This window comes from Pan troglodytes, chromosome 19 (assembly GCF_028858775.2).
Source record: "Pan troglodytes isolate AG18354 chromosome 19, NHGRI_mPanTro3-v2.0_pri, whole genome shotgun sequence".
Classification (NCBI taxonomy): domain Eukaryota; kingdom Metazoa; phylum Chordata; class Mammalia; order Primates; family Hominidae; genus Pan; species Pan troglodytes.
This window is the reverse complement of record NC_072417.2, coordinates 54,482,536-54,495,055: the sequence shown is the minus strand read 5'-3', so window position 1 is coordinate 54,495,055 and position 12,520 is coordinate 54,482,536. Positions and strand designations below refer to the sequence as shown.

The window sequence follows — 12,520 nt, the reverse complement described above, 5'->3', positions numbered from 1 at the left end:
TGGTCTCGAGCTCCTGGGCTCAAGGGATCTGTCTGCCTTGGCCTCCCAAAGTGCTGGGATTACTGGTGTGAGCCACCCTGCCAGGCCCCAAATAGGATTTGAACTACAGGAGATACTTGCATGTATCTTCATCTAAGGAACATGTGTATTAGGTTGGTGCAAAAGTAATTGCAGTTAATGGGAAAAAACGCAATTACTTTACACCAACCTAATATATATCTTCATCTAAGTAAATTTTTTCTATAAAGGGTCAAATTGTAAATAATTTCAGTTTGGTAGGTCATCTAACTGAAAAATTTCTGTTGCAACTACTCAGCTCTGCAGTTGCAGCAAAAAACAGTTCCAGAGAATATGTAAATGAATGTGTGGAGCTGTGTGCTTACGCAACTTATTTACAAAAACATGTGGTGGGCTGGATTTGCCATTCATCTGACTCAGGAGTTAAATCTAGTTTAACAGTATCACTCACATCATTACTATTTCAAATTGCAAAAGCTTTCATGATATAAAATGATCACTTTTATTATCTTTATAAAATAAGAAGGGACCATGTCAAAATGAGAAAATTCTGAGTTATAACACAGTATATGCAATTCAGGCTAAGGGCATTTTTAGGTAAGCCACTTGGAAAAATGCCATTTTTCTGAAAAATGTTTTTATCACTCTTTTATGTGTGTATTTTAATTCAAAAAGTAACAGTTTAGGAAGAAATAACTGACTTGTGAATTGTCACAGGGCTGTGAAGTGGGATAGCAGCACTGTGGATTGTGCCCAGCTCAAGAGGCCCCTCAGGTCCATTCCTGACGCTGTCATCCCAGGAGAGCACCCTCCTCATGGGTTTTATTTCTCCCTTTTAAATCTTTTCTCCGAAAGCAGCTGGTTTAATTATTAACCACAATACTTCTTCATGGCCTTTCCTTCAGATTTTCCACCTCCAAATTGTAGGTCATAATATAACCTTTGATACAAAGAATATGCTTGGATTATGAATGATAATAACAAAATAAATACTTGTGAATCCTGCCTCCCAAGTAAAAACTAGATTACTAATAACTTGCATCTATCTCTTCTACTTTATTGTTTTGCTTCAATTATTATTATTATTATTATTATTATTATTATTATTATTATTCTGTGAGATGGAGTCTCGTTCTGTCACCCAGGCTACAGTGCAGTGGCGTGATTCTGGCTCACTGCCACCACTGCCTCCTGAGTTTGAGCAATTCTAGTGCCTCAGCCTCCCGAGTAGCTGGGATTACAGTTGTGCGTCACCACGCCTGGCTAATTTTTATATTTTTAGTAGAGACGGGTTTTCACCATGTTGGCCAGGCTGGTCTCGAACTCCTGACCTGAGGGGATCCACCCACCTCGGGCTCCCAAAGTGCTGGGACTGCAGGCATGAGCCACTGTGCCTGGCCTTCAATTATTTTTTAATATACAAAGTAATACATGTAAATTTTTTAAAATATAGTTTGATAATATTTATAATTTAAATGGCAGCTCCTACTCCACCCGATGTACTCCCTCCCAACATCTTCCTCATCCCTCTATTTAAGCCCTTCAAACTATATTTATTATTTTTAAATAAATAACTTATTGGTACATAAATCACACACCACAAAACATACCCTTTAAAAATGTGCTATTTGGTGGGGTTTTTTTGTATTTTTTTTTTTGAGATGGAGTCTCACTCTGTCGCCCAGGCTGGAGTGCAGTGGCATGATCTCAGCTCACTGCAACCTCCACCTCCTGGGTTCATGCCATTCTCCTGCCTCAGCCTCCCGAGCAGCTGGGACTACAGGTGCCCGCCACTACGCCCAGCTAATTTCTTTTTTTTTTTTGTATTTTTAGTAGAGACGGGGTTTCACCGTGTTAGCCAGGATGGTCTCGATCTCCTGACCTTGTTATCCGCCCGCCTTGGCCTCCCAAAGTGCTGGGATTACAGGCGTGAGCCACCACACCAGGCCATGAATAAACAATTTCTTATACAGAATACAAAAAGCACTAACCATTAGAGGAAAGACTGATAAATTAGACTTAATTAAAATTAAGAACTTTGTTCATCAAAAGAAGAAAATTTAAGGCACACTGGAAGAAGGTATTTGCCATATATGTATTTGACAAAGGACTTACATGGAGAATATATAAAGAATTCTTAAAAGCAATAAGGAAGAGAATGACATCTGATTCTTAAAATGGACAAAAGTTCATATGCTGTTTACAGAGCCAATACCCCCGCTCCCCACCACCAAACAAACAAAGTGGGCAAAAAACCTAAGCAGGTGCATCCCAAAAGGGACTATCCACATGGCCAATTTGCATATGAAAAGGTGCTCAATCTCCACTGCCAAAAGAAAAATGCAAATCAAAACCACAATGAGACACTACTACACATTACCCACATGACCTTCAGTAAAAAGACTGATGCTACCAAGTGTTGATGAAAATGCACAGAAATTGACCTCTCATAAATTGCTGAAAAGACATAAATTATACAAATATTTCAGGCATCTGTTTGGTACTATCCTAGAATGCATGCATACCCTAAGGCCCAGGAATTCCATTCTGAAGGATGTAACCAACAGGAACAAGCACATATGTGTTTCAAGAGACATCGACAAGAACATAACAGCGCTATTCACCTTAGCCCCAAACTGGACTTGACTCAACGATCTATCAATAATAGAATGGGTAACTAAATAATGCTATAATCCTACAATGGGTTACTAAATGGTGAAGAAAATGAACAAATTACAGTATAGGTGACAACATGAATAAATCTCACTGATTCAATACTGTGTAAAAAAAGCTCCCCTCCCTCTGTCTCTGTACAGGGGAGCCTCCATTTTCTGCCTTCTCCCATCCTTCTTGCCCATTAAACTTTCCGCTCCCTAAAACCAAAAAAATTAAAAAGACAGATGCAAAATTACATAGTTTTTAAAATTCCATCTATAATAAAATTCAAATGCAAGCAATACTAACATAATATTCAGGGCTGCATACCTTTGTGAAAATCCATAAGGAGAATAATTGAGGACAATGGTTATCTTAGGGAGTAGTGAGAGGTTACGATGGGAAAGTTGTAGGAAAGGTCTGTGGGAGCTGGCGATGCTCTTCTTCTGGATGCGAGTGGTGACTGTGTGACTTTTCACTTCCTCATAGTTCAAGAGACTACCATTTGAGGCCAGGAGTGGTGGCTCATGCCTGTAATCCCAGGACTTTGGGAGGCTGAGGTAGGCGGATTACCTGAGGACAGGAGTTTGAGACCAGCCTGGCCAACACGGTGAAACCCCATCTCTAGTAACAATACAAAAATTAACCAGGTGTGGTGGCTCACGACTGTAATCCCAGCTACTCCGGAGGTTGAGGCAGGAGAATTGCTTGAACCCGGGAGGCAGAGGTTGCAGTGAGCCGAGATCACGCCACTGCATTCCAGCCTGGGCAACAGAATAAGACTCCGTCTCTTAAACAACAACAACAAAAAAAAAACTATAGTTTATATTTTGTGCATTTTTATCTTTGTGTATAGTGTTTCACACGCACAAAAAACTTAAACTTATACCAGGTATTAATTCCTTTTCTGAACAGAAAACAGATACTGTCCTAGTAAACAAAAACTCTTTAAACTAAATGCAAACAACTCTGAAAGCAACAGAAAGAAAATATTTGGAGAAGTTTTGGAGGCTCATTTATGGAGGGCCTTTATATGAATTAGGCAAAGCACTCTTCTTTGGGAGTGTAACTTAGCACAAGCTGTCTCCCTGGGTGGAGGCCCCGCTACAGCATTCTTTCATGCATTCCCACTGATCACAAACCCACACCACTGCCTCACTGACGCCATCCCCACTAACAGTCACGCAAAGAAAACAGCCACTCTATATTGTTCTTCGGTGCTCTCATAATGTTTAACCTTGCCTTTTACTTAAAGGATTACAGGAACTGGCCTTAGGAGATCCAAAATATCCAACCAAGATTGCAAGTATCCCACCTCAGGAAGGAATGCTAAACAACTGATTCATACAGCCTTGCTGCCACTAACCAGAGCACCAGATGGCCCATTACTCAAGACAACCATTGCCAGCAGATAAGCCGACCCATGTCCCCTCCCCCTCACGTTCTCTACCCTGCCCAGCCTGCATTCCCTACCTTGACATCAATTTCCGCACATTGCCTAATAAAAGAAATCCCTATCAGCTCATTTCAGGGAGTCAGCCAGAGAATCCTCCCTCTCCTGTGCTTCCTCCCTTGTGCCTGGGCATATGCTCCAATAAAGCCTTGCTAGGAAAACTCTTTTGGCCTGGTGAGAATTTCTATTGCATCAAGAGCCTAAGAACCCATGATCGGTAACACTTTGAGCAAAGGAAAAGGTCCCCCTTCCCTAGGGAGATGCAGGTCTGCATGCACCCATATGTTTGGTGGGTGGAGTGCAAACTGGCTTCCCGTTGCATATGCCTGTCTAGGGGAACAGAAAGATGATAATTACATGCATATTGGTCCACCAAGCACAGGCACACATAGAACATGTACTGGCACAGGCCTACTACTGCCCAGGGCTGGTGGAAGCTGGCTGACATTGTCCCTTACCATGTAACCTTCTGTCTTCTTCTGGTACCATTTCAGTACAGCATTGCACTTGAAACCGCCATATTCCCGGGCCAAGGCCACCAGAGGGTTTCTTCTTTCCACACTGGTTAGAGAGAAGAGCACATGGTAAGGAGAAGATGCTAATGTTTAGAATCCTCAAATTCACAAGAAATAAATACCTACTTTAGAAAAGCAAATGTCTGGTTTATTCAGCCAGAATCTGAAGAAACAACCACATTAGTTACATTAATAATGTATTTGATGTCTCACAGTGTGAAATAAACATGAAATTGTGCCTCCTGACTGTCATGAGTCTGGGGACAGTTTTGCTACATTTTGTTTTAAAGTCCATCTGTTGCTCATCCATCTAGTCTTTTATTTGTGTAAATATAATTCAGGCTAGAACTTTAATTCAATCTCATTTGAATTAAGGATATCTATACAAAAGCATTCTACAGGTTTCAAGACTACATCAGTATCTAAATAACATTTAAAAGGTAGAGACGGGCACAGCACAGTGGCTCATGCCTGTAATCCCAGCACTTTGGAAAGCTGAGGCAGGAGGATTACCTGAGCCCAGGAGCTTGAAACCAGCCTGGGAAACATAGTGAGACTTCAACTCTGAAATAAATAAATAAATAAATAAATAAATAAATAAATAAGCTGGGCATGGTAGCGCACACCTGTAGTCCCAGCTATTCAGGAGGCTGAGGTGGGAGGACTGCTTGAGGCCAGGAGTTCAAGGATGTAGTGAATTATGATTATACCACTGCACTCCATCCTGGGCAACAGAGCGAGACCCCCATCTCTAAAAAATAAAAAAAAATTTTTCAAGGTATATTGGAAGGGCATATTAAAAATACCAGATATCCTGCCATTGCTTTATCTCAATGAGATAAATGTAAAATTGAAATAAATTGATTTTACTAATTTAACTTTTCACTATGAAAGATAAAATATCAGTAGCATATTAATATACCCATAGCCTTCCTGTATGCATTTCTGGTATAATGAAAAGGAGAATTTTAGAATAGCACTAATTCTGGTTTTTAAAACCTCTTTTGATTATTTAAATCTCGCGCACATAAACAGGACAATATGTAATATCTGGGGCTTTAAATTAAACCTCTAAAATATATGACTTCATCTATTTGGGTGCAAATATAGGCCAAATCCAAAGGTATAACAATAAGTCCTAGCTTATTCATTCAGACTTTCATAAATCCTTTGATAGTACCCTTATTAGTAATGATAATATGTATTAAAAAGCTACTACTAGCTACTTAGGAGGCTGACACAGGAGAACTGCTTGAACCTGAGGCAGAGGTTGCAGTGAGACTCTGTCTCCCAAAAAAAAAAAAAAAAAAAAGCTATTACTCCAAAAGTAGCCAATTTTGTATACTGATAAGTAAACAATACATTCGTATTGTATATGAATGAGCATACTCATTCGTAAGTTTTACTGAGTGAAATGTTATGTGTGTTGCACAATGCAAGGGGCTGGGAGAGATACCAAAGGTAAGCTGAACATTTACTGTCCACTAAATTACAGCATAAATGGAGATTAAGGCATATATTGTGCAGAAGTTATCCACACCACAAAGCAGTACAGAAATTAAACACCTGAAATAGCGTAAGACACCAAAGTCAGAGAAGGGAGATGTTGGCCAGGCATGGAGGCTCACACCTGCAATCCCAGCGTTTTGGGAGGCTGAAGTGGGCAGATCAGGAGTTTGAGACCAGCCTAGCCAAAATGGTGAAATCCTGTCTCTACTAAAAAAAATACAAAAATTAGCTGGGTGTCATGGTGCATGCCTTTATAATCCCAGCTACTCAGGAGGCTGAGGCATGAGAATCACTTGGACCCAGGAGGCAGAGGCTGCAGTGAGCCCAGATGATGCCACTGTACTCCAGCCTTGGTGACAGAGTGAGGATCTGTCTCAAAAAAAAAAAAAAAAAGAAAGAAAAGAAAAAGAAAAAGAAAAGGGAGAAGGGAGCTGTCAATGCTGCCAGGTGTTAGCTATAACTTCATGAAAGTTTTGACCTTTAAATAAAGAGAACAGTATTTAGAGTGTGAAAGGACAAAAGGAGGACAATTCAAGTTAGAACCTTATACACAAAGACTTACACTCAAATATGCTTGTGCAATATTGCTAAGGCACGGACTAAAACAGGTTCAGGTGGAGGGAGAGGCTGGGCCACTCTGGCAGGTGGGCAGGGGTGGTGCTAAGTAGTGGAGCATCTAGTAGATCAGGATGAGGAGTGCAGAGGACAGAGTCATGGGAAATTTCTGCAAGGTCTGCAGCAGGATGTGCTCAGTGCTTAGAAGATTAACCAACATGAAGAAGCAGGAAGACATGAGAGAGGAAACAGTTGACCAAGTTTGCTGTAACCTGGGTGACCAGGGGCACTGAAAAGGGAGGAGGTGACAGAGCTGTGGCAGCCAAGACCAGCTCTTAGTGACCACCCTGTTGGCCTTGCAGTCCTGCCCTCTGCCAAGCCCTCCTTCACATCCCTGCGAAAGTCCTCCTTAAACACTGATTTCAAAATGCCTCTCTAATCCTTACATGCCACTGTTTTCTCATGACTCCTCCTTAAAATATGGGTCCAATCTCACTGTACCATAACTCAAAAACAGGAACAAAATCCCACAAACTTGGTGGCTCCTCAGTGCTTTATCAAAATAAAGCACAAACCTCTTCCTTAGCAATGAAGATTTGCAATATGGCTCCAACCTGCCTTCCAGCTGGAATGTCCTAGTCACCTATCCATCCACCCAACAAATACTATCAGAGAGCCTACCATGCATATATATGGCAGAGTCCCTGGCCTTAGGAAGCCCAGTCTAGTCCAGACACACATTACCACCCACATTCCCTGAACTTCTACTTCTCTCTACACTTCTTATGCCAACTAACAACTCTCAAGTACTTTGCCTATTTAGTATTGTTTTTTTACAGCTCTTAATTTCATCTTGCACACTACTTACTGTCCAGCATCCTCCTTTTAAACTCACTGAAGACGGGCACTGCATCTTAATTATTTTCATGCAGCAAATATTTGTCGAAGTCAATTGTCCAGGAGGACAAAACAGAAGGAACAATCAAAGCTGATCAGCCCTATGTTTTTCTGATTTCTTACTGTTTGAGACATGATACCTGAAACTGCTTCGTGGTTCCCTCTTTCTTGGGGCCACTTCCACTTTCCCTCTGGTGGAGGTGCTCAGCAGTCTCATGTCCCCAAAGTCCAGAGAGTGGGGGTCTGCTGAGTGACTCCAGCAAGGAACTCTTGCAGAGGTGGGGGTCTGGCTTCAGTTCCTAGGTCCTTCCCTTTCGAAGATCTGTGGGAACGACCACATAATCACCTATTCCTGAAGAAGAGGCTCTTGATTGCCATCAAACATCATTCTCCAGTACAACACAGTTCTCATTTTATCCTCAAGTATAAACATATATATGCTTCTGATGTAATGAAAATGCAATAGGGACGTGGATTCTCCAGGCAGGACCACCACTTCCTTTATAGGATCTATATGCAAATCAACCCTTGTTCAAAAATTATTGTGAATTTCAAGACGATGTCATCAGAGCATTAAACCCAGCATGCACCTTTCTAAGGGCCTTATGAAATTGCCCTTACCTGGGGAAAGACATTACCTGCCCCCAGGTAATGTTTTAACTGACAGACATCAGAGAGAGAGAGAGAGACAGAGTGGCAGGAAAATGCCTCATGTGATGACCAGGTCACAGGCAGCGGCAGGCAGGAAGGAAACTGGGAACCAAGAAGAACTTTTTTACATGAGAAAGGCCATTCCAGCCACAGGGCCCGGTTCAATAAAAAAGCAGAAATCATTCTGTAGCAGATAAGAGCTGCAGACAAAACCCCTCAGACACTGAATTAAAGAAGGAAGGGGTTTATTCGTCTGGGAGCATCAGCAAGACTCCTGTCTCAAGAGCCGAGCTCCCCGAGTAAGCAATTCATGTCCCTTTTAAGGGCTCACAACTCTAAGGGGGTCCACGTGAGAGGGTCGTGATCGATTGAGCAAGCAGGGGGTACCTGACTGGGGGTTGCATACACCAGTAATTAGAACGGAACAGAACAGGAGAGGGATCTTCACAGTGCTTTTCTTATGCAAATAACCGATTAGGTCAGAGGTCGATCTTTTAACTACCAGGCCCAGAGTGTGGTGCCGGGCTGTCTGTGGATTTCATTTCCGCCTTTTAGTTTTTACTTCTTTCTTTGGAGGCAGAAATTGGGCATAAGACAATATGAGGGGTGGTCTCCTCCCTTAATTCTTTCAAGGCTCTTTCTGCTGTCATATTAGTCACAATCAAAACAGATAATGAAATAGACCGAATCCTCCAGATGATATTTCTTTTTCTTTTTTAGATATGGAGTTTCGCTATGTTGCCTAGGCTGGATTTGGACTTAACCTCCTGGGCTCAAGTGATCCTCCCACCTCAGCCTTCTGAGTAGCTAGGACTATAGGAGCATGCCATGATACCTGGTCAGATGATATTTCGTAAAGGACCATAAAAATACAGAACAGGATAAACCTTTCAAGATTGTCCAGTTTATAGTTATAGGGGAAACTGGAGCTGAGAGAACTAAGTGCCTTGTTTAGAGCTACATAGCAAGCCAGAGACCAGGCCCACAGTTGCTGCCCACGACCCACAAACAGTCACGGAAGAAAACAATCCTTCTACAGCTTACAGCCACCAATTATGGGTACTAAAGTTGGGAGTGGGGCTAATTAGCTCTAAATTGCAGAGAAAAACAGTATTTACATCACTAAAGAGAACAACAAAAACAGCCCATTAATCCCTGTTTCTGCAGCTTCTGATGATCTCAATGTTGACAAGCAACTTCTGGGGATTGCTGGAAGCAAGCAATTGTCACTGTGATCCTTTATTACAGTAAATAGAATCATCCAAGCAGACAGGTGCCTGGAGGGGGCTAAGTGGGGAGTACTGTCAATGAGGTATTTACTTCAGGGCAATAGTTGTTGTGGTCTCAACTTTAGTATGCATCTTGGCAATTAAAAGATTGGTTTTTTTGGCCAAGCATGGTAGTTCACATCTCAGTGCTTTGGGAGGCTTAGGTGAGAGGACTGCTTGAGGCCAGGAGTTCAAGACCAGCCTGGGCAACAAAGCAAGACTCTATGTCTTTAAAAAAATCAGCAACAAAGTTTCTGTCTCCCTAGCACAAGCACACTGAGAAGTGCAGCTGGCAGGAGATAAGACACTTATTCCTTGTGTCAGCTGCACTGCTGGATCTAACGTCCATGACACATCCATTATTCTGGGGTTGAAACTGCAGCAAGTCAAAAGTCTTTTATGTTTATATAATTTACCTGTAAGGGGAAGATCAGGAAGGTCCAAGCATTGAGTCATCCCTTTGCTGGCCGACCGCACACTGCTCTAAGCCAGATGCCTCTGTAAAAACCAGGGGGGCAACAGAATGGTGAGCTTGTAACATCAAGAACAGCACCAACACAGGTGCGTGTGTGTGTATGCGCACGTGTGTGTGCGTCCAACAGTTCTTAAACACAGTGGAATAACTGGGGGAGTTTTTAATTAACTCATTTATTCAAATAGGTAATATATGCAATAGACACAATCCTCAAAAGAAACAAAAAGGGCAAATAGTGAAGAGAAAGTCTCCCTTTCACTCCTGCACCCCAGTTCTCCTTCCCAAGAGTACTCATTACTAATCAGCTTTGTGAATATCTTTCCTGGAATGTTCTCTGTATATTCAAGGACGTGTGTAAAAGCATTCTATTTTGAATGGCCAACAAGTATATGAAAAGATGCTCAACATCACTAATCATCAGGGAAATGCAAATCAAAACCACAGTGACATGCCACCTCACACCTGTTAGGAAGGCCATCATCAAAACCCAGAAAAAAACAAGTGCTGGTGAGGAGGCAGAGAAACCCTTGTGCACTGTTCATGAGAGCGTACAATGGTGTAGCCATTATGGAAAACAGTATGGAGGTTCCTCAAAAACATAACAATAGAACTACCAAATGATCCAGCAATGCCACTTCTAGGTATTTATCCCAAAGAATTGAAAACAGAATCTCAAAGAGATATTTGCACTCTCATGATCATTGCAGTGTTATTCACAAAAGCTGAGGTGGATGCAACCCAAGTGTCCACCACCAGATGAATGGATGAAGAAACGATGGTACATAATATACAATGGAATATTATTACCCATAAAATGGAAATATTATTCACCCATAAAAAGGAAATCCTGTCTCATGCTACAACATAAATGAGCCTTGAAGACATTATGTTAAGTCAAAGAAGCCGGTCACAGAAGGACAAATGTTGCATGATTCCATGTATGTGAGTGTATTAGTCCACTTCACACTGCTATAAAAACAAGTCAGTTACCTCCAAGATACAATGGGAGTACAGGCATTGAATAAATGCTCCTGTTCCAAATGGGAGAAATTGACCAAAATAAAGAAGCCACAGGCCCCATGCAAGTCCAAAACCCAGTGGGGCAGTCATCAAATCTTACAGCTCTGAAACGATCTCCTTGACTCCATGTCTCACATCAGGTCACACTGATCCAAGGGGTAGGCTCCTATGGTCTTGGGCAGCTCCATCCCTGTGGCTTTGCAGGGTACAACACCCCTTCTAGCTGCTTTCACGGGCTGGTGTTGAGTGCCTGTGGTTTTTCTGGGTGCACGGTACACACTGTCAGTGGATCTACCATTCTGGGGTCTGGAGGACGGTGTCCCTCTTCTCACAGCTCCACTAGGCAGTGCCCCAGGGGGGTTCTGTGTGGGGGGCACCAACCTCACATTTCTCTTTTGCCCTGCCCTAGCAGGGGATCTCCATGAGGGTTCCATCCCTGCAGCAGACTTCTGCCTGGTCATCCAGGCATTTCCATACATCCTCTGAAATCTAGACAGAGGTTCCTAAACCTCAGTTCTTGACCTCTGTGTACCCACAGGCCCAACACCACATGGAAGCCACCAAGACTTGGGGCTTGCACCCTCTGAAGCAATGGCCCAAGCTGTACATTGGCCCCTTCTAGCCACCACTGGAGCTAGAGCAGCTGGGACACAGGGCACCAAGTCCCAAGGCTGCACAGAGCAGGGCGGCCCTGGGCCCAGGCCACAAAACCATTTTTAACTCCTAGGTCACTGGGCCTGTGATGGGACAGGCTGCCACCAAGATCTCTGACATGTCCTGGGGACATTTTTTCCCACTGTTTTGGTGATTAACATTCGGCTCCTTGTTATGTAAATTTCTGCAGCTGGTCTGAGTATCTCTCCAGAAAGTTGGTTTTTCATTTCTATTCTACTGTCAGGCTGCAAATATTCCTAACTTTTATGCTCTGCTTCCCTTTGAAACATAAGTTCCAATTTCAGATCATTTCTCCCAAGTTCAAAGTTCCACAGATCTCTAAGGCAGGGGCAAAATGCCATCAGTCTCTTTGCTAAAAGACAGCAAGAGTGACCTTTGCTCCAGATCCCAGTAAGTTCCTCATCCCCATCTGAGACCACCTCACCCTGGACTTCATTTTCCACATCGTATCAGCATTTTGGTCAAAACCATTCAACAAATCTCTAGCAAGTTCCAAACTTTCCCACATCTTCCTATCTTGTTCTGAGCCCTCCAAACTGTTCTAACCTCTGCCTGTTACCCAGTTCCAAAGTCACTTCCACATTTTCAGGCTATCTTTATAGCAGTACCTGACTCTACTGCTACAAATTTACACTATTAGTCAGTTTTCAAGCAGCTATAAAGACCTTCCCTGAGACTGGGAATTTATAAAGAGGTTTAATTGACTCACAGTTTCACATGGCTGAGGAGGCTTTAGGAGACTTACAATCATGGTAGAAAGGGAAATAGGCACCTTCTTCACAAGGTGGCAGGAGGAAGGTGGGGGAAGGCGGGGACAGAGAAAGACAGA

The 12,520-nt window shown here is 42.6% G+C and overlaps 1 protein-coding gene across 12 annotated transcripts in view; it reads right to left on the bottom strand.

The window, feature by feature from the left end:
• The window catches only part of LOC112206052 (ribosomal protein S6 kinase beta-1), a 107,322-nt gene that overhangs the window by 54,216 nt on the left and 40,586 nt on the right, over positions 1 to 12,520 (bottom strand). For all 12 annotated transcript variants that reach the window (XR_010153016.1, XR_010153014.1, XR_010153012.1 and 9 more), the window contains 3 exons: positions 9,938 to 10,019; positions 7,743 to 7,924; positions 4,585 to 4,687 (listed from right to left, as the gene is read on the bottom strand). Coding sequence is in view for 2 of the 12 variants with exons in the window: in XM_063798974.1 (XP_063655044.1) it covers positions 4,585 to 4,687; positions 7,743 to 7,819 (180 nt within the window). In the remaining 10 variants the exon portion in view is untranslated. The remainder of the gene's footprint in view (positions 1 to 4,584; positions 4,688 to 7,742; positions 7,925 to 9,937; positions 10,020 to 12,520) is intronic.